We start from the raw sequence: 25,051 nt of genomic DNA, 5'->3' as shown, positions 1-25,051 counted from the left end.
TGGTTGCAAGGGTTGCGCCTCTTCTACAAACAAAGTGAATCCTGATCTCTACTATTGTAGAGAACTGGATACCTGGAAGGTGGGAGGCTGTTGGCACAATTTTAGTTGATTGATCTTTCTGTAACTGGTTAAACAAGACCATCATTTAGTAGAGAGGAAACATAACAAACCATAAAGACCAGTGCTGAGCTCCAAAGTAGGTTGATTTGTACATAGTGCTGCAAAGTATATTACTGCTGTCAAACATGGCAGAGCTACAAAGCAGTCAGTCACATCTTACTGTCTTATTGAAGAACAACAAAAAAAATCATTGATCCACTGCAGAAAAGAAGTTGCTTGTTTTAATCTAAAATAGGATGGAGCACAATGATTTGCATGTCAGGGCAAAGCAATCTATTCAAGGAAAATATCAGTTTTATTTTTGGCCACATCAGGGGGTGCAGTGGCGCAGTGGCGCAGTGGGTTGGACCACAGTCCTGCTTTCCAGTGGGTCTGGGGTTTGAGTCCTGCTTGGGGTGCCTTGAGATGGACTGGTGTCCTGTCCTGGGTATGTCCCCTCCCCCTCTGGCCTTACGCCCTGTGTCACTGGGTAGGCTCCGGTTCCCCGTGACCCCGTATGGGACAAGCGGTTCTGAAAGTCTGTGTGTGTGTGTATTTTTGGCCAAAAGGAAAATACAACTGTAGGCAGAAACTGCTGATTTCACATTGTTAGTTTAAATTGTTGAAGCACATCCATCAAATCAGCATTGATATATTGAACAGTGAGTTTGATCCGAATATGTCATGTGGTCTTTGCAGGGTAAGATACCAAGATTTTATGCATTATGAATAAGCTGATGTGTTTACATGAAGCATGGATTGAAACCAGTGGGAATCTGCACTATGGGGCAGGTCAGGTCTCCTGTAAGGCTAGGGAATATTCTGTGTGGGTTTTAATTGACTACTTGTTAGTAGCATCATTATTTGGACAGTACATCACCCTACCTGGAATTCCATTTCTAAATAAATATGACGGTGGTGCAGTGGGTTGGACTGGGTCCTGCTCTCTGGTGGGTCTGGGGTTCGAGTCCTGCTTGGGGTGCCTTGCAACAGACTGGTGTCCTGTCCTGGGTGTGTCCCCTCCCCCTCCAGCCCCACACCCTGTGTTGCTGGGTTAGGCTCTGGCTCCCCGTGACCCCGTATGGGACAAGTGGTTCAGACGATGTGTGTGTGTAATCCAGTTGTAAGTCATTAAGTTGAACCTATGATGGACCGGATGTCAATAGTCCTTATCTATAGGATGCCTGTTTTAATGTGTTCTTTCCACTGAGACTTTATTTCTTGCTAAATCAGTGTACGCTAGATTGCCTCATTTGGAATCACATATCAAGGTAATGTTCACCATGCTGTAAATGATGTATTTGCATTAAATGTGCCATCAGCTCAGAATAGTTTCAAAGACAATATATAGCCACAGGCAGGTTTAAGTGATTTTATAGCCATATTTAACCCCACAACCTGTCATATAGATGTAAACCTAAATGCAAATCTGTTTCATAAATCATCACAAATAGAAGAGGATAACAGTCACTGTGGTCCACATATTGAACAGTATGAGTGCTCTACCCACTAAATGAATCATACTTACTCTGCATATTGGGATTCACATCTTGCCAGAGACAGAATCTCTGCTTAACCCTGGAGAAATTCCAAGACCGTGGCGAAGTCAAGTAATACATTATGTGTCATATAAAAGCTGGGCCAACGTTTTGAGGTCAGTTTTCACTGCGGTAGATTCCTAATGTTTCCTATTACACTTATAGTACCGTTAGCCATCATTCAATAACCACCAATCATTAATCAAGAATTCATATGATCCTAAACCAAGGTGCATTAACTTGCTAATTTAAGTCTTAAAGTGAACAGACTAATGTGAGTGAGTATGCTGTTCATGGAAGTTAGAGCTGTGGGCCAGCGCAGAAGGTCTGCTATACTCTAGGAACTCTGTTTCAGTATCAAATAAGTAAATAAACAACGCCCCCCCATTCATCCTTAATTGAGAGCATTTGTATTGTAAATCCCCAAATTATGCTATACTAGCTTCCAGCAAAATACCAGAGTATTTTTTCCAAAATTTTCCTTGCATTCCCTTTGATGTAAATGTGGGTTAAAACCAATGCAGCTATTTATGGAGTTCCAGCAAACAAGGCCAGCAAGGCACAGAGGGCTTTCAGATGTTCACTGCATTTGCACTCAAGACATTGAGGGTTATATTGCTGTTGTAATTTGTATGTATTTCACTTTGTTATTTATGGTAACAGCATATCTTTTCCATTTTCTTACTGGACTTGGATCAGCTCACCGTTTCAATTTGTGAAAAAAGAGTAACTGCAAGTCATCTTATTTATCTGGTAACTGTATTTTTAGTGCCTTGGGGATCACTGGTCAGTGGATAATTGATACACCACCACGCTGACATTTTGCCTGCACTTATAGGTCAAGACTGATAACAGTGTCTAAGTCATTGCTAATTTGGCAGATGGTGATGTAGTAGTTAGAGAATTGGACTTAAGATGAAGTGTTGTAGTATGTATCCCCATACCATTTTGTCCCTCTTGGTACGTTTAGACTATGAGAAACATTACAGTGCTTTTGCGATAAGTGTATTTAAGTAAGTACCAGTTGCTTCAGTGGTCTGTGGACAATGGTACTTATCTTGCAGCCCCTAGAAATCCAAGATGCTGAAGTGACCTGTAACTTGTTCTGAAGACCAGCTTGCCCAGTAACTTCCAAAACCTCCCCCGCTGCGCTGTGTTGTGCACATTCTTCGCTGTCATTCGTTTTCCTCAAATCTTGCCGATTGCGATGCAAACTCAAACAATCTCTGAAGATAAAAGGGACAAGGAGAGGAAACACCCAGGCCAGATGGACAGCACACAGGGCAAGCTCAACAGGAGGAGTGGGTGGTGTAGAATGGTGTAGCCCTTGGGTGCGGGTGCTCAGGCAACGTACGTCAGCTCCCATGTAACTAAATGTGTGGACACAGAACCGCACCCCGGCAAGCTGAAGCCCGCCACCCCTTCCCCACAGCTGGTGGAACTCCCCTTGGGTCCAGCACTCAGGTTCAGGGTGGGAACCAGGGTCTGTGTCCTCACCCAGGGGTCATTTCCGCCTGGCCAGCCCTCACACTCCACGCTCCGACATGGCGCCATAATGAGCTGCACACTTCTCTAACGTCCCTTGGGAAAGGATATGGATGGTCAACAGGGGGATTGTGGGAAATTCTGCCTTGACATTTTGAGAAGCAATTGCATGCACTTCCCTGCATTTGCTGTCACTTGCTGAGTGCCTGTTAAATACAGAAAATGTTTATCTTCACATCTGGCGATTGACTTGGCCCTCATTGCCAGTACACCTGTAATGACTTAAAAATGTGATTTTCCCAACTACTCCTTTTCTTTAACTCTTTGTAAATTACCCTGTACCAGAGCGCAGGCAATTGAAGTAGAAAAAGAGAATTTTATAAGGATTTGCCAATTCAAATGAGCCAGAACAGAAGCTGGAGGTCTAACTTTGCTCAAACAGATAGTGAGGAAACAGTGAAGTTTCCCTGCCTCGAGCCTCGAACAAGCTTCCCTCTACAGCTCTGCTGGAAAGCATTATTTGCACATACAGCAGTGCTTGATACCACGCTGAGGAGAGTGGAACACCCAAGTCAGTGGTATTTCATGCTCACATTCATACTAAATATACACAGCAAAAGACAGCATTACTCTGTATCTTGCATACTGTGTTTTGAGTTATCATGTGGATAAGCATAAACTAATTGCCGCAGTGACTGCCAACGTGCTCCAAAATGCGGAGCATACGCCTGGCGCCGGTACTTTACAGTTGTCTTCCACTGTCATTAAGGCCTGTAATGCGCGGCTCATCGCGGTTTCTCCTCCAGTGTGAGTTACGGCAGCAACGTCTTCTCAGTGGTGCTCACGGGCAAACATGAAAGCTTGAGAAGGACACTGCCAGCCGCCATTCCTCAGATCCCTCTCCAGGATGGAACCGTAAATTGCGTGACATCATGAAAGGAGCAAGCGCTGCGTCAGCGCTGAGATAATTAGGGTGTAGATATCAAAACTGAGCCCTGTCAAAACAGCCCACCGTCTCAAAGACTTGAGGAATACAAACAGTAAACACTCTTTTGGAAAAAAAAATGCTTTTAATGAAAAAATCTATCATTTTATATCTCCTTAGTTTTTATACTTTCATAGTACATAACTGTATAAACATAATAAATGGACATCAAACATCAAATGATTTGTATAAAATGCATTGACTCAGCAGATGAGTGAACTTATTTCTAAAGATTAATCTTTTTGTCTTTGTACATTTAAAACAAAACATGACATACAGTGTTAACTGATAAAGGAAGAACAAAAACTAAAACATTTAAAATTTGTTTTTTGAGTGATTCGGTGGTCTTAGAAGGCAATGATGCTGATGAGGTTTTGATGATGTGCATGGTTTGAAGACCCCACTCCACAGCCCTACCTCCCCACCATGGCTTACAATGAGTTTCCAGCAAGGGGCAAGGAGGCAGTGGGAGTGAGGTATCACTATGCCAACGGCTGAGCACATTGGCATTGGTCAATAATAAAACCTTATGCAGCTCCTATCCGAGTGCTTTAGTACAGGTACAGTGGAAGACGGATGGGAAGGCAGCCCGCAGTCCACGTGCCTGGATCCCCCCGCCAGCCAGATGCAAAACCTATGAGTTCTTCTCCAGCAGTTTCACTGTAATCGTCTTGGTCTCAGAGTACTCCCTTAGTCCATACTCACCCCTACAATACAGACACACACATAGACGCAGATGTGTAAGTTTATTAGCTGTTGGTGTGTCATAGTGACCACTGAAGGAAGCAGACAGAGTGATGCTGGCTCACAGTGATGGAGAGCACATACTGCAATTTTATTTTCAGTGAACTTCAGCAAATGATGCACATAGACTGAAGAACCATCTGTAAATCCATGAGCAAAACGTGAGGTATTAATTGCCAGGTTGTGACACAATAAAGTTGGATTAAGTTTGCCTATATATTTTTGGGTAGAAAGGGCTGATCGTCACAAAGTAAGAATTGCAGATGAGAACTTCATATTACACATGCACAGTCTCTTAAGTGGTATTATAACAGTCCCCATACAGAAGGCATAGTCTGAGAAGTATGATACGTGAGTCTTCAGAAGAAAAACATTAGAAAATTAAGGTAATGTTTAATTACTGGTTTGGTCATAGGATCTGACAATACAGCAACATGAGTATGCTTTAGTGGAACAGCCTTGGATGTTTTGTGAAAACTCAACAAGTCACTTTGCGTCATGACCATACTACAAAAAATCAAATCCAGCGCAGCTGTTGACTTCAAAATAAGCAGCAGGTATTTGAATCTGAACACTTTTGTGCAAACCACCTGTGATTCCACTTGGAGGAATTGTGTTACGGAGAAACATAAGGACTTACATTTCCCGGCCATTTCCAGACATCTTGAATCCTCCAAAAGGACACTGGGAGCTCAGAGCATTATAACAGTTTATCCTGAAGGGTTGAGGAAACACCCACAGTCAGCATCTTGCTTTCACAGTCCTGCCATCTAATTAAATTAAGTTTTCAAACAGCACACTAATGGCCCCATTGTTTGCTAGTTTTTGCTCCAACCAATTTACTTGCCTTTATTGGTCCAATTTCTCTATTACTAGGTCACATAAACAGTAAATATACAGAATTTTCTAACAAAATAGATTTCTCATGGTGACTGCTCATGTACTAAAATAAAGAGATTAAAGCAAAAACAGAACACATTTTGGGTTCCTCTGTACAACCCTTTGGTGGTGTTATGTCAGGATTCTACTGAGTGGCTCACATGACAAAAACTTTTGTAAATCAGTAATTTCAGAGTTTAGCATACAGCTCAGTGTATATGTATAGCACTTCACAATCGGGAGTTACAGAAAATACACACACACACACACACACACACACACACACACATTTTCAGAACCGCTTGTCCCTTACGGGGACACAGAGCCTACCCGGCAACACAGGGCGTAAGGCCGGAGGGGGAAGGGGATGCACCCAGAACGGGACGCCAGTCCGTCACAAGGCACCCCAAGCGGGACTCGAACCCCAGACCCACCAGAGAGTAGGACTGTGGTCCAACCCACTGCGCCACTGCACCACCACACCCCCTTCCTTACAGAAAATACTTAGAGGAAAAGTTAACACAGTATCCAGAAGAAATTTTCCAGTTCTAAAATGTGACTATCTAATACGAATCATATCTTTTAATTTAGTTTTAATTTTGAATAAAGCATGTTTTCCCTCAACAATTATGCTTGTTGTAGTACCAGGTGGATTTAGATATGTTTAGACAAGCCCTTTAAGCACAAAACCACTAAAATTCCCTGTTGTGGTGTAGATGCCAAGATGATAAAAATATTAATTTTTGCAAATGACAAAAGTGACTGTATGACGTACTGCAAAGTGTGTCTCAGTGACGGATACTTTAACCACCATGACATATGTTCAGTGTCTTTTTAAGGGTGCTTTACCAAACGGTGCCGGCCTGCATTGCTGTAGACACGGTCATGGCCTTGTTAATATCCTTGGTGAACACGCCTGCTGTTAAACCGTAGTCCGAGTTGTTGGCTCTCTCAATCACCTCCTCGATGGTCTTAAACTTCATGATTTGCTGTACTGGTCCAAAGATCTACAGAAGGGAGCATGAGATTTAGGTGAAAAGGGTCAGAACTCAGTAAGGCTATTGTTGCTGCATCATAGCAGAACACTCGTTTGGGTTGATTCCTTGGTTTATATTAGGTTTACTACACTCAGTTATGCTCTATGTTTGTGTTGCTGTTACCTCTTCCTTGGCAATACGCATGTCATCGCTGACGTTGGAGAAGATAGTGGGCTCTATGAAGAAACCCTTCAACCCCAGGGCCTTGCCTCCACATTCCAGCCGGGCTCCCTCATTGATTCCGCTCTGGATAAATTCTAAGACACGGTTCTGCTGCTCCTTACTGATCTGTGTTCAGAAAGAGGTTATCAGTGTTCCAGCACAGCTGGATTTATTCTGCTGGACCACAGAGTTTTGGGAGCAAAACTAACTAGGTTCACAAAATGGCTGCAAGGGGGCCCAACTCTTTGCCCCAGTCATCACCTGTGGACCCTGCTCAGTCGTGGGATCAAATGGGCTCCCAACAACTCTTCTCTTGGTCCTCTCCACGCTGCGGCGCACAAACTCCTCATAGATGGGCTCTTCTACATACACCCGGGACCCTGAGGTGCAGCACTGGCCATTGTTGAAGAAGACGCCCTGGTGAGCCTGCTCCACAGCTATGTCCACTGAGGAAGAATAACAAAAATATCTTCACTACAAAAATTTACTAAACCAATGACACATAGAATGCATATCTGAACTGTCATTTACAAATTGAAAAAATAGTTTTCATATGTTGAGACACTGCATCAGTGAACAACACATTCAAAACACACAATGAGCTGCTTAAGACAACGAAGGACTTTTTTCAGTAATGCTTAGTATTGTATTTTATTTAATAACTCTGTGTAACACAGAAGAGGCACTGGTAGCAAACTAAATGAACAAGAAACAGGTAAAATAAATGCATATTAATTGTATATCTCAATATTAAATGACAAATTAAGCCACCAATGTGGCTATAGCAATAAGTCACTTGCTCATAATGCACTCATTGCTATTTATCAAGCCTTAGCCATTCAGATTCTCACAGTCTTCATGATGTCACAATCAATATTATACATTGTGCCACTAATGGCATTATGGTTTCTATTACAGCGCTACTCTGTGCTCTGCATGTTTGATATCTGACACTGGGGAGGCAGTCCCCACTGGTGGTATGCGGGAGACTAAGGGAGAGTACTGATTTATGGGTGGGCTCTGACGCGGGCAGCCTGGCCGGCCCCGTCGAGCTGATTTACGGGCCTCTGAGAGCCAGGCGTGCGGCTGCAGAAAGCATTTGAGAGCACTACACGCCAATTTGGAAAGCCACTTAGTACTAACACAAGACCCATCCATCCTATGGTTTGGCTGACACGCCACTCATGCGAACATGCTGTCTGCGAAAGCTGTTGACGCTAGCTTATCTGCTGCCCTGGACACCACAGCTTGTTCAGCAGCTGAAAGTGACCAAAAGTAAAGGTATCAGAGCTCAATGCAAAGCTCAATGTCTCCACAGAAAGTGAGTTAAGCAAATACCCAGACATTTTTTAATAGCTTTTCAACTTAGTCTGAAAGGACAGAGTTGAAACAAGCACAACGACATCTTAATACTCACAATCTGCATCTGCAAAAATGATGTTGGGGTTCTTTCCTCCAAGCTCCAGCGTCACCCTCTTCAGATTACTCCTTCCAGCTGCTTCTTGGATCAGTTTGCCAACCTGCGGAAGGAAGTGTAGCCTGGTGTTACTCAGAGAGACGCGGGTCTGCCATGAATTCTGCTGGCCAGATCGGTAAATCACCAAGAGACTTCCGCTAAACACGTTAGCAGGATGGATAAATCCCACGAAGCAGGCCTTTTCTGAAACCAGGGAATGCCAAACACACATTCGCAATACAGACACACACTCAGGAGGGGCATGATGGGGAACTAAAGCGGAAGAGTGATGCTTCAGAAAGGGAAAGCTATCTCCTGTTGAATCAGTCACATTCAGGCAAGAATGTGTATGAGTCACCCGTGTTTGAGCCCTTCTATGAGGGGACACTGGAAACACCATACGCTGACACACCAAAGAGAGTAGATGCAGCTCCACGCTATGTGACACATCCCGTGAGTGTTGTGTAGCATTCCAGAAACAGGAAAAAATCCATGTTTAAAATAAGACAGATAGGAGGTACAGAAGTAAACATCCTGTGTCATATTTCAATTTTAAAAGTGTCTGAAATGGCTCTTGCCTTTCTCCTTTTTACTCTGTCTGGGTCTGTGTCATATACGTGTACTACAGAGGGACTGTTTCTGGGTATCTGTTTTTTTATTTATTTCTGAGCAGATTCTGCCATTTGTGCCAATTTTGCTCTATCTTACTGCTGAACCAGCAGATGTTGTAGCACCGCAGGGCTCGTCTCTGGCTGCAGTGCAAGCGGGTGTTAATCGCAATGAGCCAGGCGGCCTGCTGAGCCTTGAGACAAGTGGTAGAGCAGCTGTTGGGCCATCAAGCATTTGTTTGGCATGGGGCTGCCCCCCCACCCCTCAACCCCCCACCTACAGAGCCACGTGACCATGACCGCGCCCTTTGCATGCCATTGGTGCTGTTACAGCCCAATGTAGGGAGACAGGGAGGGTCCTCTGTTTGAAGCTGGTCTTTCTGCTGGGTTGTCCCAGGAACGGCTGCATGCTGCGGCCATTCTGCATGTTTCATTTAGAGTTTGCAATTCCCTATCACCGCCCCTTCACCCCCCCACCCCCCTCTTCAACCAGGGCCCTCATGCATCCCCCGTGTTACACATTGTTTGGCAAACAGTCGAGTGCCGGAACATTCCTCCTTGTCTTCGTTCGGTCCATCCCATGTGATGACAGACTGCTCACCTCTGGCCCTAATGGTAGTGACAGAGCTAATGGAAGACCTAATGCCTTACGTAAACTTTTAATCATTTGCCTTTAAAAATCCCTCAAGGGCCCACACTGGCCTCTGACTATCTGCCCAGCTTGGCAAGTGTACGTCACATCCCCGAAGATGGGACCTCGTCACTGAGCGCATCTGTCAGGAGCCTTACCTCAGTTGATCCTGTGAACGCCACTTTGTCTATGCCCATGTGAGACGCTATCGCTGCTCCCGCTGTTGGCCCAAATCCTGGTAAAATATTGACAACTCCCGGTGGAAACCCAGCCTGTCCAAACAGAGCGAGAGGAAACAAGCTTTAGAGAGGAGGGCAGTGCAGCCAAGCTAAACCACGGGATGAAGGGGGCCCGTCGGGGCCGAGCACTGCCTTCCCAACAGCCGGGGGAAGGAGGGAGCGGACAGGCTAGAAGGGCAGGGGAGCGGCGGAAGCGGCGGAAGTGGTGAGGGGGAGCGCGTAGGCGTTACCTCCTTGATGAGCGATCCCATGTAGAGACAGCTGAGTGGGGTCTGCTCCGCAGGCTTGAGGACCACCGTGTTCCCACAGCAGAGTGCAGGGGCCAGCTTCCAGGCCGTCATTAGCAGCGGGAAGTTCCACTGGAGAGGGCAGAACACACTGCGGGGTTGGCACATGGCTGGCACGCACGTTAAAACCAACCTCTTCATGCAGCACATCTCTCACACAGAACCTCTACCACTGTCCCACTGTGAAATTGTCACAGAAGATGAGCTGCTTTGGAGAGAACTCTCAATGATGGATCTAGTCAATTCAAATCAACCATATATTTTAAAGGTTTACTTTTTACAGCTCAGACAGCTGAGCTTCAGTTGCAGCTGTACAAAAAAGTATTACACATACAGATATAGAAATGCTTTACACATTGCACACACACACAAATTACACAGGTATTTATTGGAGGATATTTGGAAAAATGCAAATGGGGTCCAGATTTCTCTCATCTTCTTTCGCTAGGCTAATACATCTGATTCCATAACTGCGTTGACAATGTTTATAACATTATTATTATCATTATTATTATTATTATTAATACTTTAGTTAGCTTTAGCAGGTCCTTCATCAGTGAGATACCTGAAGGCCTTTCTCATCATCGCCACAGTCATCACAGAAGTTCTGTAAAGTGGTCCTTTCGGCCCACCCTGAGGGTGACTCACTTTGTTTGCCAGTGCTGTTGCCCAAGTATACAGTGACCGATAAACACGTCATAGGGTTACAGGAACCTGCTCAGTGCGTTTCAACAAAAGGACTCCATTTTGTTCCCAGTCCCAGACCACCAACAAGTTCTGTATCCACACCCACAGCATTCCCCCTCCGAGTATTCTGTGCCACTGCTCTCATCCTCCCACCCACCTGCTCCTCTGTTCTCCTCAGATAACTCTTGAGCTGCACGAGCAAATTTTTATTTGTTTGTCTTCCAAGAGGACTGATCTGAATAAAAAACAAACTCCTAGATACTCACTGGGATGATCTGTCCACACACTCCTATGGGCTCATTCCTGGTGAATGAAAAATAATCCCCATCTGCAGCGAGAGAACAGCATCGCTGTCATTCAGGGGTCCAAGTTGGACTTGGCAGAGAATGAAAAGAAAATCTGTAGCAAACACTAGATTGAGTAGCTCTATGGCACTTGCATGAGAAAGTTCAGAACACTGATACTCTGGGCTCATACTGTATATACTGCTTCTAAAGGGATAATACAGGAACCAGATTCAAATGCCCACGCTGTGAATGCCGATAAACATAATAATAACTAAAGAAATGAAAGGAAATTGGACTCTTGTTGAAAATCCAACGGGAGCAGATGACAGGCTTCCAACAAAGCTAGAGAACATGTAGTGTTCATCATAGGGACGATGGGAGAATCAGCTGTGGGTGCACTCTTGGGACCAACAGGGCCATGTTAGAAGGCAAGGACATCACAAAACCTCCAGAAGCTTACCTTACATGACCTGGGACAAGTTTTTTTTTTTAAATCTCGATCACAATTATGTACAGTGGAACAGGTCTTATGAACATGTCCCTTTTGCACGTTTCATTAATATCCCAATTTGACAATGTGCCAAAATTTGAGAGGCTTAAATACGCACAGGTCTTATGTCCTCTGTAGCAGTGGGAGTCATAATACCTGGTTTTAAAAAATATCTACAGCACCACACTATGTCTGACTCACTCATAGCTAAGACTACTAAGCTAAGAATGTAGGTTATTTATTCTCATTGAAGTGGACCTGGAAGCTATTTTTTTATTGGCAATGCAAGATCAGCACATACAGAATAAAGTGAGACAAGATGCCAAAAATTCTGAAACCACATGACTATATTTTGACTGAAAAATGCACCAGCAACATGGACAGAAGTTGCATGCTTAGGGACAAAATCCATATGTGTGTAAGAATTTTAGAAAATATTAAACTGAGTTCTGCTGCATTGTGATAGTTGTGTCCTAAGGAACACTGTCTCATGTCAATTTGTGTAATAAAATAAGTTTCAACGGGAAAAATGGGTTTACGGGCAGAGTGCATTAAGTGAGTAATCAGAACGTACTAAACACTTGCAGCATACTGAAAATAAAATTACAAGGTACTGTAAAACCGACCAAAAGCAATTTATTGCAAACAAATGATAAAGCATATGAAGATAACAGCAGAATGTGTAGTTAGTATCACCTTGTCCTTTTTTCTTTCAAAGTGTTTTATAACACCTAATTTGTCCCGTAGTGTTCAAGCCGTTCTTTCATGATCCCTGCTCGAATACTTCTTTAAATTCTTTTAACCACATTCAATTGTGATACAATTGATGAAAAATAAACACCAAAAGCAAAAAACGTGATGTGACTTTGAATGGAACGAGACTGCGTTATTCAAAGTATAGTAGAAAATCGTTGTTATGCAAATTGTGTTCCTTCATTTACTCACTGCACTACATCCAAATGCTGTAATTAAACCACTTGTTATAGCAGAACTGAGTGTACCTGCTAATTGTTGTACAGTATATCACTGTACAATCTGCAATTTCCTACTCTAGCTAATTTGCTGTTTGCAGCAACTACATGTAAATCATTGTGGGGTTGTGTTGAAGGGAACGGGTTGCCCAGTAAACTGCAAGCACCTGTCCTGCACTGACTACCCCATTAGGAACCATCAAAGAGCCAGCAGAGGCACTGGCTTTGGGTTCCCATTCCCAACAGGAGGACCGAGCAGAGCCACTGCATAGTGACCAAGTGTTTGAACGTACCCATCGGAATGGTTATGCCATGGATTTTGTCCGCCCATCCAGCAAAGTATCTCAGGGTCTTTATTGTTCCTAGAAGGTCCACATAGAAGGCAGAGAGAAAAGGCTTCCCACTGTCCAAGGACTCCAGTGTCTGGGGAGAGGGGCAGATATGAGATAGTTGGGTGAGCAAGGGTGGGCAGGAAAGCCATAAAAATTATTTATATTTCGCCTAGGATGGCCAAAACTCCAGATGTATCAGAAACATGTGGACCTCTGCTTGCCCCGATTACATGCCTTATTTTCATGCTTTTGGAGATTGCCTATACTGCCTCTGAGGAGTTACAACACACTAGAGGTTCTGTATGTGAGAGTGCACCTCACATAGATGACCTTTGATCATTGTATGTGTTTTCTAAAAGGTTTTTGAACACATCATTTTGAATTTTATTGTCTGTTAAAAAACCTTCCTTCAGTTTAACCAGATTCGTCTTTAACATCACAGTTCTGTGTCACACTTCACTTGTATTGCATTTTTTCTTTAATATGATTAAAACTTGCATATGAGCGTATGGATTAATTAACCAAAAAACTGATTCCTTTCAAGCATGCTTTGGTGTTGAATTCCATTTTGAAGCCAAATTATGATACAACGATACAGATAACGCAGTCCATAGAATTCAGTAGTAGAATGGATCGGATAAGAGTAAGCACTGAACATAAGTCTGTCGAAATTATTTGGCTTTGGTGTGGAAGGGCACTAACCGCCAGATATGTCCTGTCCCGCTCGACGAGGTCAGCCAGTCTGGAGAGCAGTCTGCCGCGCTCAGAGGCATCCATCGTCCGCCACACAGAGCCCAAGGAAAAAGCCAAGCGGGCTGCTTGTACGGCCTTGTCCACATCAGCCTTGGGTGTGCCAGGGATCGGGGTGAGAGACATAGCGAGAGAATCACAGGAAAGGGTTGTTAGAAAGAAGAACATCTCTCTATTAACCTGAAACTTTTCAGTTAGGCCCCAGACTCTTAAATCAGCTTATTCTGTCTCTTAGCATAAACACTTCAATCTCCCTTTTTCTCGATGTTACCAGACTGAGGCTGATGCAGCCTGCAGCCCAACCACATAATGCTAAACTCAAATTCCTGTTGGCCTTCCATTTTTCTGGGCATTCACCATCTTTGGAAAGGAGCTGAGAAGTTGATGCAAGACCAAAGCAAGTGGAAAACACATGTGTGGCATAGTACAGGAGAGACTCAACTCATCCTTGTCTCACTACCAACCCTACCATGGATGCACTGACAATTTAACTGCAGCAGTAAAATCTCCCAAGTAATGTAACATCAGTTCTTTGCTTTGCTTCCTTCCTTGAGAAAATTGAAAACAAAGCATTCATTTAAAAATGAAGGAAACATAATTTCAGTCCTTATAATTACTTTGTCAGCCTCTTGAACTTCACAGATCTTCTCCCCATTGGAAGGGTTGTAGACAGGGAAGACCTTTCCACTCACTGAGTTCTGCCATTCATTGTTAATGAAAATCTGGAAGGGGAAAAATTTCAGGTGTCAAGATACAGTGCACTGATATATTCAAAGAAAGGAAAACCTTTTTTTCTGCCACGTGTACTGCTGACAATCTTGGCCACATAGCACTTACAAAACTACAGTGCTCAAACGTCCTACTTTAAATGGACTGAAATTCCAAATAAATGCACAGGAGATGTTAAAATTAGCCTTTTCTGACTTTTCTAGTTAGAACCTGGAGATACACACATTGTGGAATAAAAAATGCTAAATCCAAACTTCAGAAAGGATCAGTTACTCTGTTCATACTTATTCTGAAGCCAGAAGACAAAAATATTAAAACCCTGAAAGCAGGCTGACACCCTAGACATCTTTTTATAATTTGTGGTTGCACATGCTTGATTAAATGTGTTTATTTAGTTTCCTCTCAACGCCCTTTGTCATGGGAATTGGAGCAGCTTCACGGAGAACAGAGGAGAACGAGATAGATTAATTATGGGAAAGGGTTAGGGTTAGCAGAAAAAGGGAGAAAGTGATTCATCGCCCTTTAAGTTTTCCTTCAACGGATACTGTAGAACGGTAAAAACAGATTTACACACAAGCTAACAATCACACACTCAATAGTAGTCTGGTGCCTACAGTCAAAACAAATGCAGCATTGAAATTTTCCAATTGGATGCAATGTACAAATAAAAAATTTCAAATTCACAATTTCTAATTTTTTTTGGGGGGGAGGTCAGTTTGCTGCCTCTTTTTAAGACTGTATTTGTACTGACTCATCAGTAGTTACTATGGAGTTATTCACAAGGCAAAGTGGAAAAGGGGGAGATAATCTCCAGACATGTCTCTAGCACATAGTAAGACACAGAAACACACACTCGAGATGAAAACGTTAACCACTGATCCTGTCTTGATGCAAGTGGCCCATTTAACTGCATCCATGGATTCTCCAGGTCCCTGAGTTCCAAGAGGGAGTAAAAATGCACAATAAACCCTAGACTGCACCTCAAACGATTAGTTTGTGCTGATGTATTCCTCTTGCCGATGTTGTCGTTTCATGCTGTTTTCCCATTCCTTTCTGCTTTCCAGAGAGTTGCGAGTGATGTGATACGTAAAGTATTTGATGTTAGGGCAAAGTAAGCGAAATGTGACGGTTCGCCCTGTTCTTTGATCGTGTTCGGGTTCCGCCAGCTCTGGCCAAGCAGACACTGCTTTTAATGACTGTCAGTCTGCCTGATGGATGAATGTTTAGAGCACATCTGCTCACTGAAACCCTTTTCTGTATACATTTGCTCTCACAGCACTTTTATTTGTGGAAGGATAGAGATGCACTGAAAGCCAATCTTACAACAGGATTAAAGTGCTTCCCTGGCCGAAGACCTGCTAACTCCTCCACATATTTATGAGTGTAAACTTAGAGGCTTAAGTACAATTTAATTGGCAGTAAGCTATAGGCTGTTTACTTTAGAGCAGGTATAAAGTGCCCCTTCGTGTAGACTGGATTCCAGGCTCACCCATGCCATCCTTCCACACTCCACTCTTCTCCCCCAGTTGGAAAACCTCACACATAAATAACTCTCTCTGTGTCAGCCGGTACCACTCTGCAGACGCTCACGCTGCGCTCCGATTCCTCCATAATTAATGTGTGTAGGCTGGTCCACTTGGCTCTGACAGCAGATACACAGGCTCCTCGTCCTGGCCCAACCCACCTGGCCACTGGAGGCCTTTGGCATCGAGAGCGGGGGCCCTCCTGCAATCTAACTCCCATTAAGGGCACTTCATAAACGTGTCAGCATCTACAGTAAGTGAGGGTCTACCACAGACACACGGAGCTCTGCGGGGCAGAGGGCATGCCCTGTGGCCTCTGCAGAGGAACGTCTCACCTCTGCAGAACCTCTGCAGTCGTGGGCAGTGTTTAGTGTGCTGCAGCACCTGAGGGGATGCAGAACTTGCACTCTCTTGAAGGCATCCTTTTAACTCCTATTTCAGCCCTTTGAGGGATTACTGCAGCTAGAAGAAGAAATGCCCATTTTGTTCTAAATAAGAAAAGGCACTTAGTCATATAAGCATACATGTTTTGTAAACTCTTGAAACAACAAATTGATAACTGTTCATGGTTCCTTGAATAGCACGAGCTTGTGTCCGGTTCTTACATCTCTCCTGGCTTCCATCTCCTTCATGTTAAAGTGATCTCAAGTCTCATATTGTAAAAAAAAAAAACTCAGTATTGTGTTCTTATGGAGATCATCATACATGGCTCAAGGGTTTCTGAAATGTCAGAACTGTCATGGTTTCCAAAACTGACCAAAATAATAGGAACAAAACACCGAGTCTCTTCCTTCAGTATCAGAAGATATGAAATATGTTCTAGTTTTCTTGACAAAAAAGAACGAATAATATTTCGGGAGAGATGATTGTTCTTCTAAAGGAATAATTAGGTTTAATTTTAGTATACTACTAGATCCATGACTGAGAATGCAATCTCAGATTGCATGACTTTTTTATTATTCAGGTGAAGCAAAATTAATTTTTTGAAAACTTTTTTTTAGCCAGAACTTTAAAAAAAGTGCTGTATATGAAATTTATTTAATTTCAAATCAAAATTAACAGGTCTTGTTCTTCAGCTTCACAAGCATGAGTCCATTCACACCTCAGGTCTCTGTTACTTCACTGTTAGTCCACTGTTCATTCCACTGTTCTCCCACTTTACACACAGAGAACCTATAATCTGAGACCTCAAGTTATACCGTGATGCAGATGTTCCAGTGACAAAGCTGTACCCAGTGCAAATGGCAAGGTATTACAGCTGAACAATTTACCATTTAGATGGAGGAAATATACTTGACAACGAAAATGCTTCACGCTAAAATGTGGATCCCAAACACTGGAGGAGGTTCATAAATTGTGGTGATACTGCTGTCAACATCCAGAGACCACAAGGAAAACAGAAAGAGGAGGACTCTTCTGAACAAAGGCAATTGTTCCATCCCTGTTTATGACACAGGACTCGCAGCTGTCTGGCCCCCCGTTGCTGTGTAAATACGAAGGCCACTTGGCATCATGGAGCCTAGCCAAGGAACGATGACCTTGCGCTGTGAGGACACTCGATCCCCCGTCACAATTGACAGGCCAGGTTTCTGCAGGTCCACCCCCCCCAAGGACAGCTGCAAACATTTAACACCCCCCACCTTGTATCACTGTCGTTCTTACTGATGAGACATGGTTATTGGTACGAAAGTCTACATGGCGAGCAGGATCTATGCAGTACTCATGTGTCCAGCTGGGTCACTCTATTAACAAGGAATCACACCACAGCCTCTGGCAGTAAGGTTCTCAAGGGCCCATGTTTTCACAGAGCATCCAAGCATCTGCTTTATCTCATTTCTCATCAGTAACTGAGGTAGGAGACCAAGTGATTCCAAGTGTTTCCTGAAAAAAAGTATGACACTCTCATCATGGCTTGTATAACTAAATATCTAATAATTAAACATCTCAGTTATTTCTAGTTGTATTAGATCCAAGACATACTATTTTTTATTCTGTTAGCTGGTGCTCTTCTCTAGAGAAACAAAGTCTTTTATCCATTTATATTATACATATATTGAAGATCACATACATATAGATTTATCAAACTAATTGAATATGCGTAAGATGGATGAATGGAAAAGTTTAACATTCAGAAGTCTAGGATTCCCCGGCAGTATGGATTCTTACCAGGCACCTGCACCCAAGTCTGCACAGGAAATTTCATATCCTCTCCTATCTCAGAATCTCATTTCCGCTGCCTTGTCTGGACAAATTTCAGGACACCTATAATTATTATGACAACAGACAAGAAGAGAATGGGCATTTTTTGTGTTTAGTTGGTGTATTTTTTATTTTTAATCTTGATTTGACATCATGTTTGACACAGCAAACATAACTGTTTCCAGTTGTTGGATTCTGCTCCCAAACTCCACCCTATGCACTCCTTTGTTTGCTTCCTACACCTCTTCTGGTTTCTCTGTCCTCCGTATTAAGTAGTTCTCTCATGGCTTGTCAATGTCATATTCTTACAGAACACATGTGATTCAAGGGTTTCCAGAATGTCAGAAATGTCATGATGTACTGACACGCTGTTAGTTGTGCAAAGACACATTTTCAACACATTCTCCAAAAAAATAATAGGAACAAAACAGGGAGTCTATTCATTCAAATCAGTGGGTAAGGAGGATGCCCCCTCCTGTTTCCACAAAAGCTCTCGGAACACACACTGAGCATGGTCCCTAAGGGCTGATCACCGGGGGACAGAAAAATGGCAGAGGTGGGGGGAGGCAAAAATAGACCGATCAAGGATCAAACCTGCTCAGGAAATCGTCCAGAGTAAATGTGTCCTGCTCTGCAAGCTGTGGAGAGTTAGGGGAAGGGTCCCTGTCTTTCACTTGTAAATCCCTGCACAGCTAGACCAAGCTCCCTGGAGAAATGAGTTCCAGAGGGTGTGGCACAAAGGCTGCCCAAGGGTCCTTTTGTTTCTCACACCAGAAGATTAGGAGGTTAATTAGCTCGAGCAACTAGGGTGCCTTGGCATGGTCGGCACAGCAGACAGACTTTCTCCTCCAAATGAAATAAGAGACAATAAGATTCGTGTAGATCAGGACTAGTGTGCATGTACCTGTAGCAACTTCCAACATGTGTGTGCGTGTGTGCATGTATGTGTGTGTGGAGTGTTAGCCCCAGCAGCCCAAGAACATTACAGGCTGAAACAATTGTAAATTGCTCCAGTGTTCCCTTGATGGAGCGAGTCAGACACATACTTTTACGGTATGAACTTGGTGATATTCAGTTGGCAAAAAACTACCGCACAACTGCATTGCACAACTCAAAGGGAAATTTGTATTGATACTAGTCCAGGATTTTACTCAAACTGTTAGTCATGCAGAGGCCCTCAGATCAAGATAACCATTTTCAAAGTAAAAGGAAATTATTGAATGTCTATAGCATGTGAGCACTTCAAGATAAGCAGAGTAAATATCTAACAGCCAGAGTGAGTAAGGACCATGGCCACAGCAATGATGACAGGAACATTGAACCATTATCAAGACCTGATTTATACTCAGACACAATGGAAAATTACATGCCAGTAAGCATCAGGATGCCCCCCAAGGACACAGTCCATGTGTGGGGAAGGATGAATATCATCTGAATCAGTGTTTTCTCTCTCTTTCAGGCTCTCACTGGCTATGGTGGAATTGATAAATCACCCAGCTTGAAGCATCTCCTACCTTGGCGACTGTTTGATCTCGATCACAGCAAGAGTGCCGTTTTGAAGTGAGGAACTCCAGATCTGAACGGGTCAGGCTCTTGCAAGACCAGTGACCCACACAGACATGCAGGACCATATTTTACACCCCAGTGGATGGCATCGAGCTCTGGGAAGTCTGCGTTCCCTCAGTCGGCAGTGTGGACTGGTGTCAACTGTCTCACCCCGAAACATCTCTCAGCTGGCCTCTCAGCAGCTGCATCTGTGCAGCCATGTTTAACATACAATCCACGGAAGCCAAACCGAAGTAGTATCATGATGCAAGACACGTTCTGATTGCACAACTTAAGTTTACAACAGAAGGCTACTCCAAATTATTCAAATGACAAGTAATTAAAATAGCAAACACTGTTTTTGAGCTATAGTTGTTCTTTATAAGATGACCTAAAAAAATTATCGTACAAGTAATGGGCTGAGAACACCAATGCTGGGATCACCCGAGGTTGGCTTTATCCGTGAAGATATATTCTGTCAGATGTACTATTTAATGGGACATAATTCCTGGCTGGTTTTAAGAAAGCACTCCAAGTGGAGAGAACGCTGGCACCCTGGGAGAGACACCACTCTTCACGCCCATTCATTCACACGCAGAATCTCGCAGGACAGCTGCCTCATCTCCACTTTCCCTCCTCCATGCATAAAGTGAAAAACATCAATAAAGAGCCATCAGCAGGGGCTAATTTATGCCTTCCTCAGTGGGGTTATCAGCCCCATGGACCCAGCTCCAGCACTCCTCTCGTGGGGCCAGTCAAGCTGAATGTTTTAATTCCAGGTTCACTGCACTGAGCTCTCCCCAAACAGCGCTTAAAACAAACAGCTGGAGGCACTTGGAAGGCGGGGGGGGACAATAAAGGCCTTATGGACAGAACTCCACAGCTGTATACATCTGACCACAAGAGAATGGCACACTGGATTGGAAAGTTTTTCTTTTTTTTAAGAAAAAAAATAGTAATCACAGTGAGGAAACCCAAGTAGTTATATGGAAACTGGTGGCCTTTTAGAATATTTCAGAACCACTTGTCCCATACGGGGTCACGGGGAACCGGAGCCTACCCGGGAACACAGGGGCGTAAGGCCAGAGGGGGAGGGAACACACCCAGGACGGGACGCCAGTCCGTCGCAAGGCACCCCAAGCAGGACTTGAACCCCAGACCCACCGGACAGCAGGACTGTGGTCCAACCCACTGCGCCACCGCACCCCCCTCCCTTTTAGAATATTTAACATGGATTCCAGGTCATCCTCAAAATCAGTAAAACTTTTATTTATCCATCAAACTTTCCAAGGTGAACACCACACAGCATGTTAATAAAAACTTAATTTCCATGTCCGAACTCAGTTCTTTTTATTTCTGTTATGACCATTGCAAGTAAACAAATAGGCAGCAGGTAGTGTAATGGATGTGAAGGATGTCAGCTCGTACTGAAAAAACCTGGGTTCAAATCCCACCCCCTGCTGTCGCGAACCCTAGAGCAAGGTATCTCCCTGAAGTGCTCCAGTAAATAAAAGCTGTATAAATGGTAAATGACTATATGCTGCTTTGGAGAAAAGTGTCAGCTAAATGAATAGTAAAAGTATTTATTAGATACATGATTTTGCGAAACTATTTAAAACTTCCTGTTCTATACAACATTGAAACACAACTAAAGATCTGAAGATGGATGGATGCTTTCACCTTCTTCAATCTGCTTGTGACTTGTTCCTTTGTTGTAACCACACACAGCACTAGGTAAATAATGAAACAATTGAAATAATTAGCTACCTGCTTTAAGAGGTCAGCTAATTATTTAAATGAGGTGTTGATGTGCATGACTGAAACAAAGACCTCCAGGACTTATCCCAAAGGTTTGTAAAAGGGGACCATCACATGAAACAGACATAACTGTAGCTATGAGAGAAAGAGAAATTGCCTTGAATCCTTGATACACACACATTCACTGTCCAGCGGGGCCTGGGGAGGGAGGTCTGGCTGGTTACAGCCTTACATCATGCTCTGTGCCATTCCCTTACATTCTGCCTGGGCACTAAAGTGTGTGGGTGGAACAGAGGTTCTCAGGCAGCCATAAATCATGGACACCCTCCTGAGCCAGATAGTGGATCCCCCAAATTCCTGTGAGTCAGTTCACCAAATCTTTGGCTGCAAAACTCACCCACAAAACCCCACTCCTCTGTGTGTGCATTCTTTTTAAAACCCTATGGGTGGGAAGAAAGGGCAGACACGTCTGTCCTCACTGAACAAGGGCTCTAAACCTCTTTAATTTTGACTGGCAGCTCAGACTGTGCCTGTTGTGTGGTGAAGCCAAGTGTCTCTCTGTCCACTTAAAACCAGAATTAGTTCACTTCACTGTGGTGATAGTGCTGGTGCCCTTGACTGAGACATGAGGTGAATGCTAATAAACTGTGATTGGCACAGTTATCGCACTGTACTGTCATTGGGATGCCGCTAATATCAATTTCCTTTACTTTTAAACCATAAGATCAAAAAGCTAAATATGAAACAAGTGAATTAACAAATATGATTGCATAACAGTTTGTGGTCAAAAGGACACGTTCCTTTAACTTTCGAACATCCTTACAGGGGATACACACAAGGACACCCAAAGCAGTCAGTATGAATACATTTTATATGATACATTGAAGTGTTTACCATTTTTGCATCCCTATGCAGTTTTTTATTTAATGCCATCAAATCAGACAAATATTAAATGCTACATGAAAAGGGCTGTTCCTTCCACTTTAAGCAGGCATTTAAAATTCAGCTTTAAATTAGTAGGAAAAGATGCTGAAAGAAAAGAATTAATCAGTCATTTAACATCTAATGAAAAAGCACTTCATAAACACAATGTTTTACTCTGTTTATATATGGAGAACACCTGCTCAGAACTTGAGAAGTTTATGGTCAAAGATGCAGATAATATGATCTACATTACAGTTAGTGTGTCAACTTTCATTTAGACGCACTTTGTTTGCAGGATCTTCTCGGTCAGTCATCATGACCCACGTAAAAAGTTCAATTTATTGTTAGTGAACCAGTGTTAATCAGTGTTTAATGATTTGATGATTTTCTAATAACATCGAGGAGAGAACGCTATGCTTCATAGAAAGAAACTGCCCAACTACTTGCAGTGCCGCCGTTCTGAATATGCGAAACTTAGAGCAAACTTAATTTAAGCAAATAGTCAGAACTGCACTCAACAACTTGTATAAAACTTACGATTACGTGACTTTTTAAAATTGCTTGTTTTCATGTCTCGTCACGGGCAGTCAAGTTGCGGTCACGTCGCAGCCGATCATCTGCACCGCGATAAAACCCGATCGTTGTCAGGGACAGAAGTGTCGCTCATGATATACTGACTGAATGAATAAATCACACACAGACTCTTTTCCCTATGTCGCCCCCACGACACGCACTTGTTGATAATATACTAACTAAGTGAGCAACGAATGAATTGAAACTAGTCGCACAAATCAAATGATCCTGCACATTAACGCAAGTGACGCTTTAGGATCATTTTAGGACACGTTTGTCTGAGTCTGATGTTGGCACAAGGAACATGTGACACGGAACAGTCACGTGTGAGTTTGTGCCACTGTGCACCGCTGTCACCGGCGACTCCTCCATCGTTAATGTGGCACCAGGCACTAGTGACACCGGCCCGAGGCGAGTCTGACAACGCGCACATCACGTGTCCGTCATGCGACGTCGGGGCAGCTAGCCACGCACCTTCGTGTGCTTGATCTCCGGGTCGGGCTCCGGCGAGGGCATCAGGTGGAGCGACGCCATGAGCGCCGCGGGGTCCGTCTTGAGCTCGCCGGGGAGCTCGATCTTACTGGAAGTCATCGCGCCGCCAGGGGAGCCGCTCTTCCTCAAACAAACCTGCCTCTGTCCGTGTCACTCCGTGTCTGTGTGTGTGTGCGTGTGTGCGTGTATGTGTGTGTTTGTGTGTATGTGAGTGATTTCGCCTGGTTGGGACCCTGGATTCCCTCCTGTGTTTATAGCCAGGTGTCAGCTTCTTCGGACCATTTTTATTGGGCGGCGAGCAGGGCCGCCCTCCCGATATAATTAAAACTGAGCATTTACATAAACCATTCTTGGTCACCCAGGAGGAAGAAAGGACACCCCCTCCCATCACCACCACCACCACTACCACACACACTCCACTTTTTTCTCCGTGAGCACATACACCCAAACACTCCTCCCCACACCCCCACCCGCACCTCGTCCTACATCCTCTTTCATAAACTTCAAGAGACACATGCAGATGCTCGGTATATTCATTCGCTGCCCACGCGAGTCGGACAGAGAGAGAGGGGCCAAGTGTCGCGCGAGGAAGTGTTTTAGCAACACTGAAGAAGTAAGGCAGAGAATTCGGAACTCGCGCTACACTTGCAGCAGAATTAACACCTCGGTGCGATGGCGCAAACCCGTCAAAAAGAGAAGAGCGCGACAAAGAGCGGAGCTGTGAAAAGGGACCGACCGGCTTTTGCTGTGAGACACAAACATGATGTAAAGTCACACATCTCTGTCCCTTCTTTACTCACTGAAGTGCAGAGAGAGACACCCCGAAGGAGTCCGAACGGATTACCGCGTCTTCCTCGCCATCGACACGCTACACTTCTGTTTCATATTAAACCCACATTCCACCACATGATTCTGCAAGTTCATTATGGACTATTAACTTATTACACTGCCGAAACGAAAAGTTAATATGTAAGCACTCGCGAGCTCCACTGATAAGTTGTTTCGTATGGAATTTAAACAATAATTTACTGCCACTTCTATTCTCAGATGAGTACGTACTGCGGCTGGTTAATCATCTTGAAACTGTTTTAAATTTGTCCCGAAGGCTTCGGCTGTCACACTTTGTTCGGATGCAGCCCATTTCCCTCCTTCAGCTCTTATATCCACAGATGATGGAATAAGGATGCTGTCAACGCTGTCAGTAAGGACACTGATCAGGTATTCATCGGGAGGTACTGTATTTTACCCCATGATAACTGGGAAGTCATCTGGTATTGTGCAGTCCCTGTTGCCATAGACTGTCCAGCTGAGTCCACATTAGAACCCCTGAAAGAGGACAGATACAGTGCACATAAGCGGTGGCTAGCCGATGTGACAGACTACCTGGAAAGTAAATCTTAACCCGATCACCTTTACTCTGATCACAGTGGGATTTGAACACAAACACCCCAGCGGGAGGCGCAGACTGAACCTTTCAAGTAAAACCCATTGATGATTCATTCCTGCTCTTTAGCTGTTGGCTGTCAATAGAAGCAATTTTTTTTTCTGTTACAGTCTTCGGTGACATAAGACAGATCTCCCAGGACCCATATGTAGTAAGAAGAATTAGAGCTTCCTTCTGGTGAACTGTGATGTCAGGAA

At 43.8% G+C, this 25,051-nt stretch overlaps 1 protein-coding gene across 1 annotated transcript; it reads right to left on the bottom strand.

Moving 5' to 3' along the window:
- Positions 1–4,451: 4,451 nt before the first annotated feature.
- On the bottom strand, positions 4,452–23,766 carry aldh1a2 (aldehyde dehydrogenase 1 family, member A2). Its single transcript, XM_018739586.2, has 13 exons — positions 23,393–23,766; positions 14,285–14,389; positions 13,620–13,760; positions 12,879–13,008; positions 11,104–11,165; positions 10,094–10,222; positions 9,783–9,896; positions 8,347–8,449; positions 7,191–7,375; positions 6,891–7,055; positions 6,580–6,737; positions 5,492–5,566; positions 4,452–4,814 (listed from the first exon to the last, which is right to left on the bottom strand). The coding sequence occupies exons 1-13, from the start codon at positions 23,507–23,509 to the stop codon at positions 4,742–4,744; spliced, it is 1,557 nt and encodes a 518-aa protein (XP_018595102.2). The 5' UTR covers positions 23,510–23,766; the 3' UTR covers positions 4,452–4,741.
- Positions 23,767–25,051: the final 1,285 nt, after the last annotated feature.

This window comes from Scleropages formosus, chromosome 11 (assembly GCF_900964775.1).
Source record: "Scleropages formosus chromosome 11, fSclFor1.1, whole genome shotgun sequence".
Taxonomy (NCBI): domain Eukaryota; kingdom Metazoa; phylum Chordata; class Actinopteri; order Osteoglossiformes; family Osteoglossidae; genus Scleropages; species Scleropages formosus.
Note: the sequence above shows the minus strand (reverse complement) of the source record. Positions and strands in the feature narration are given on the sequence as shown.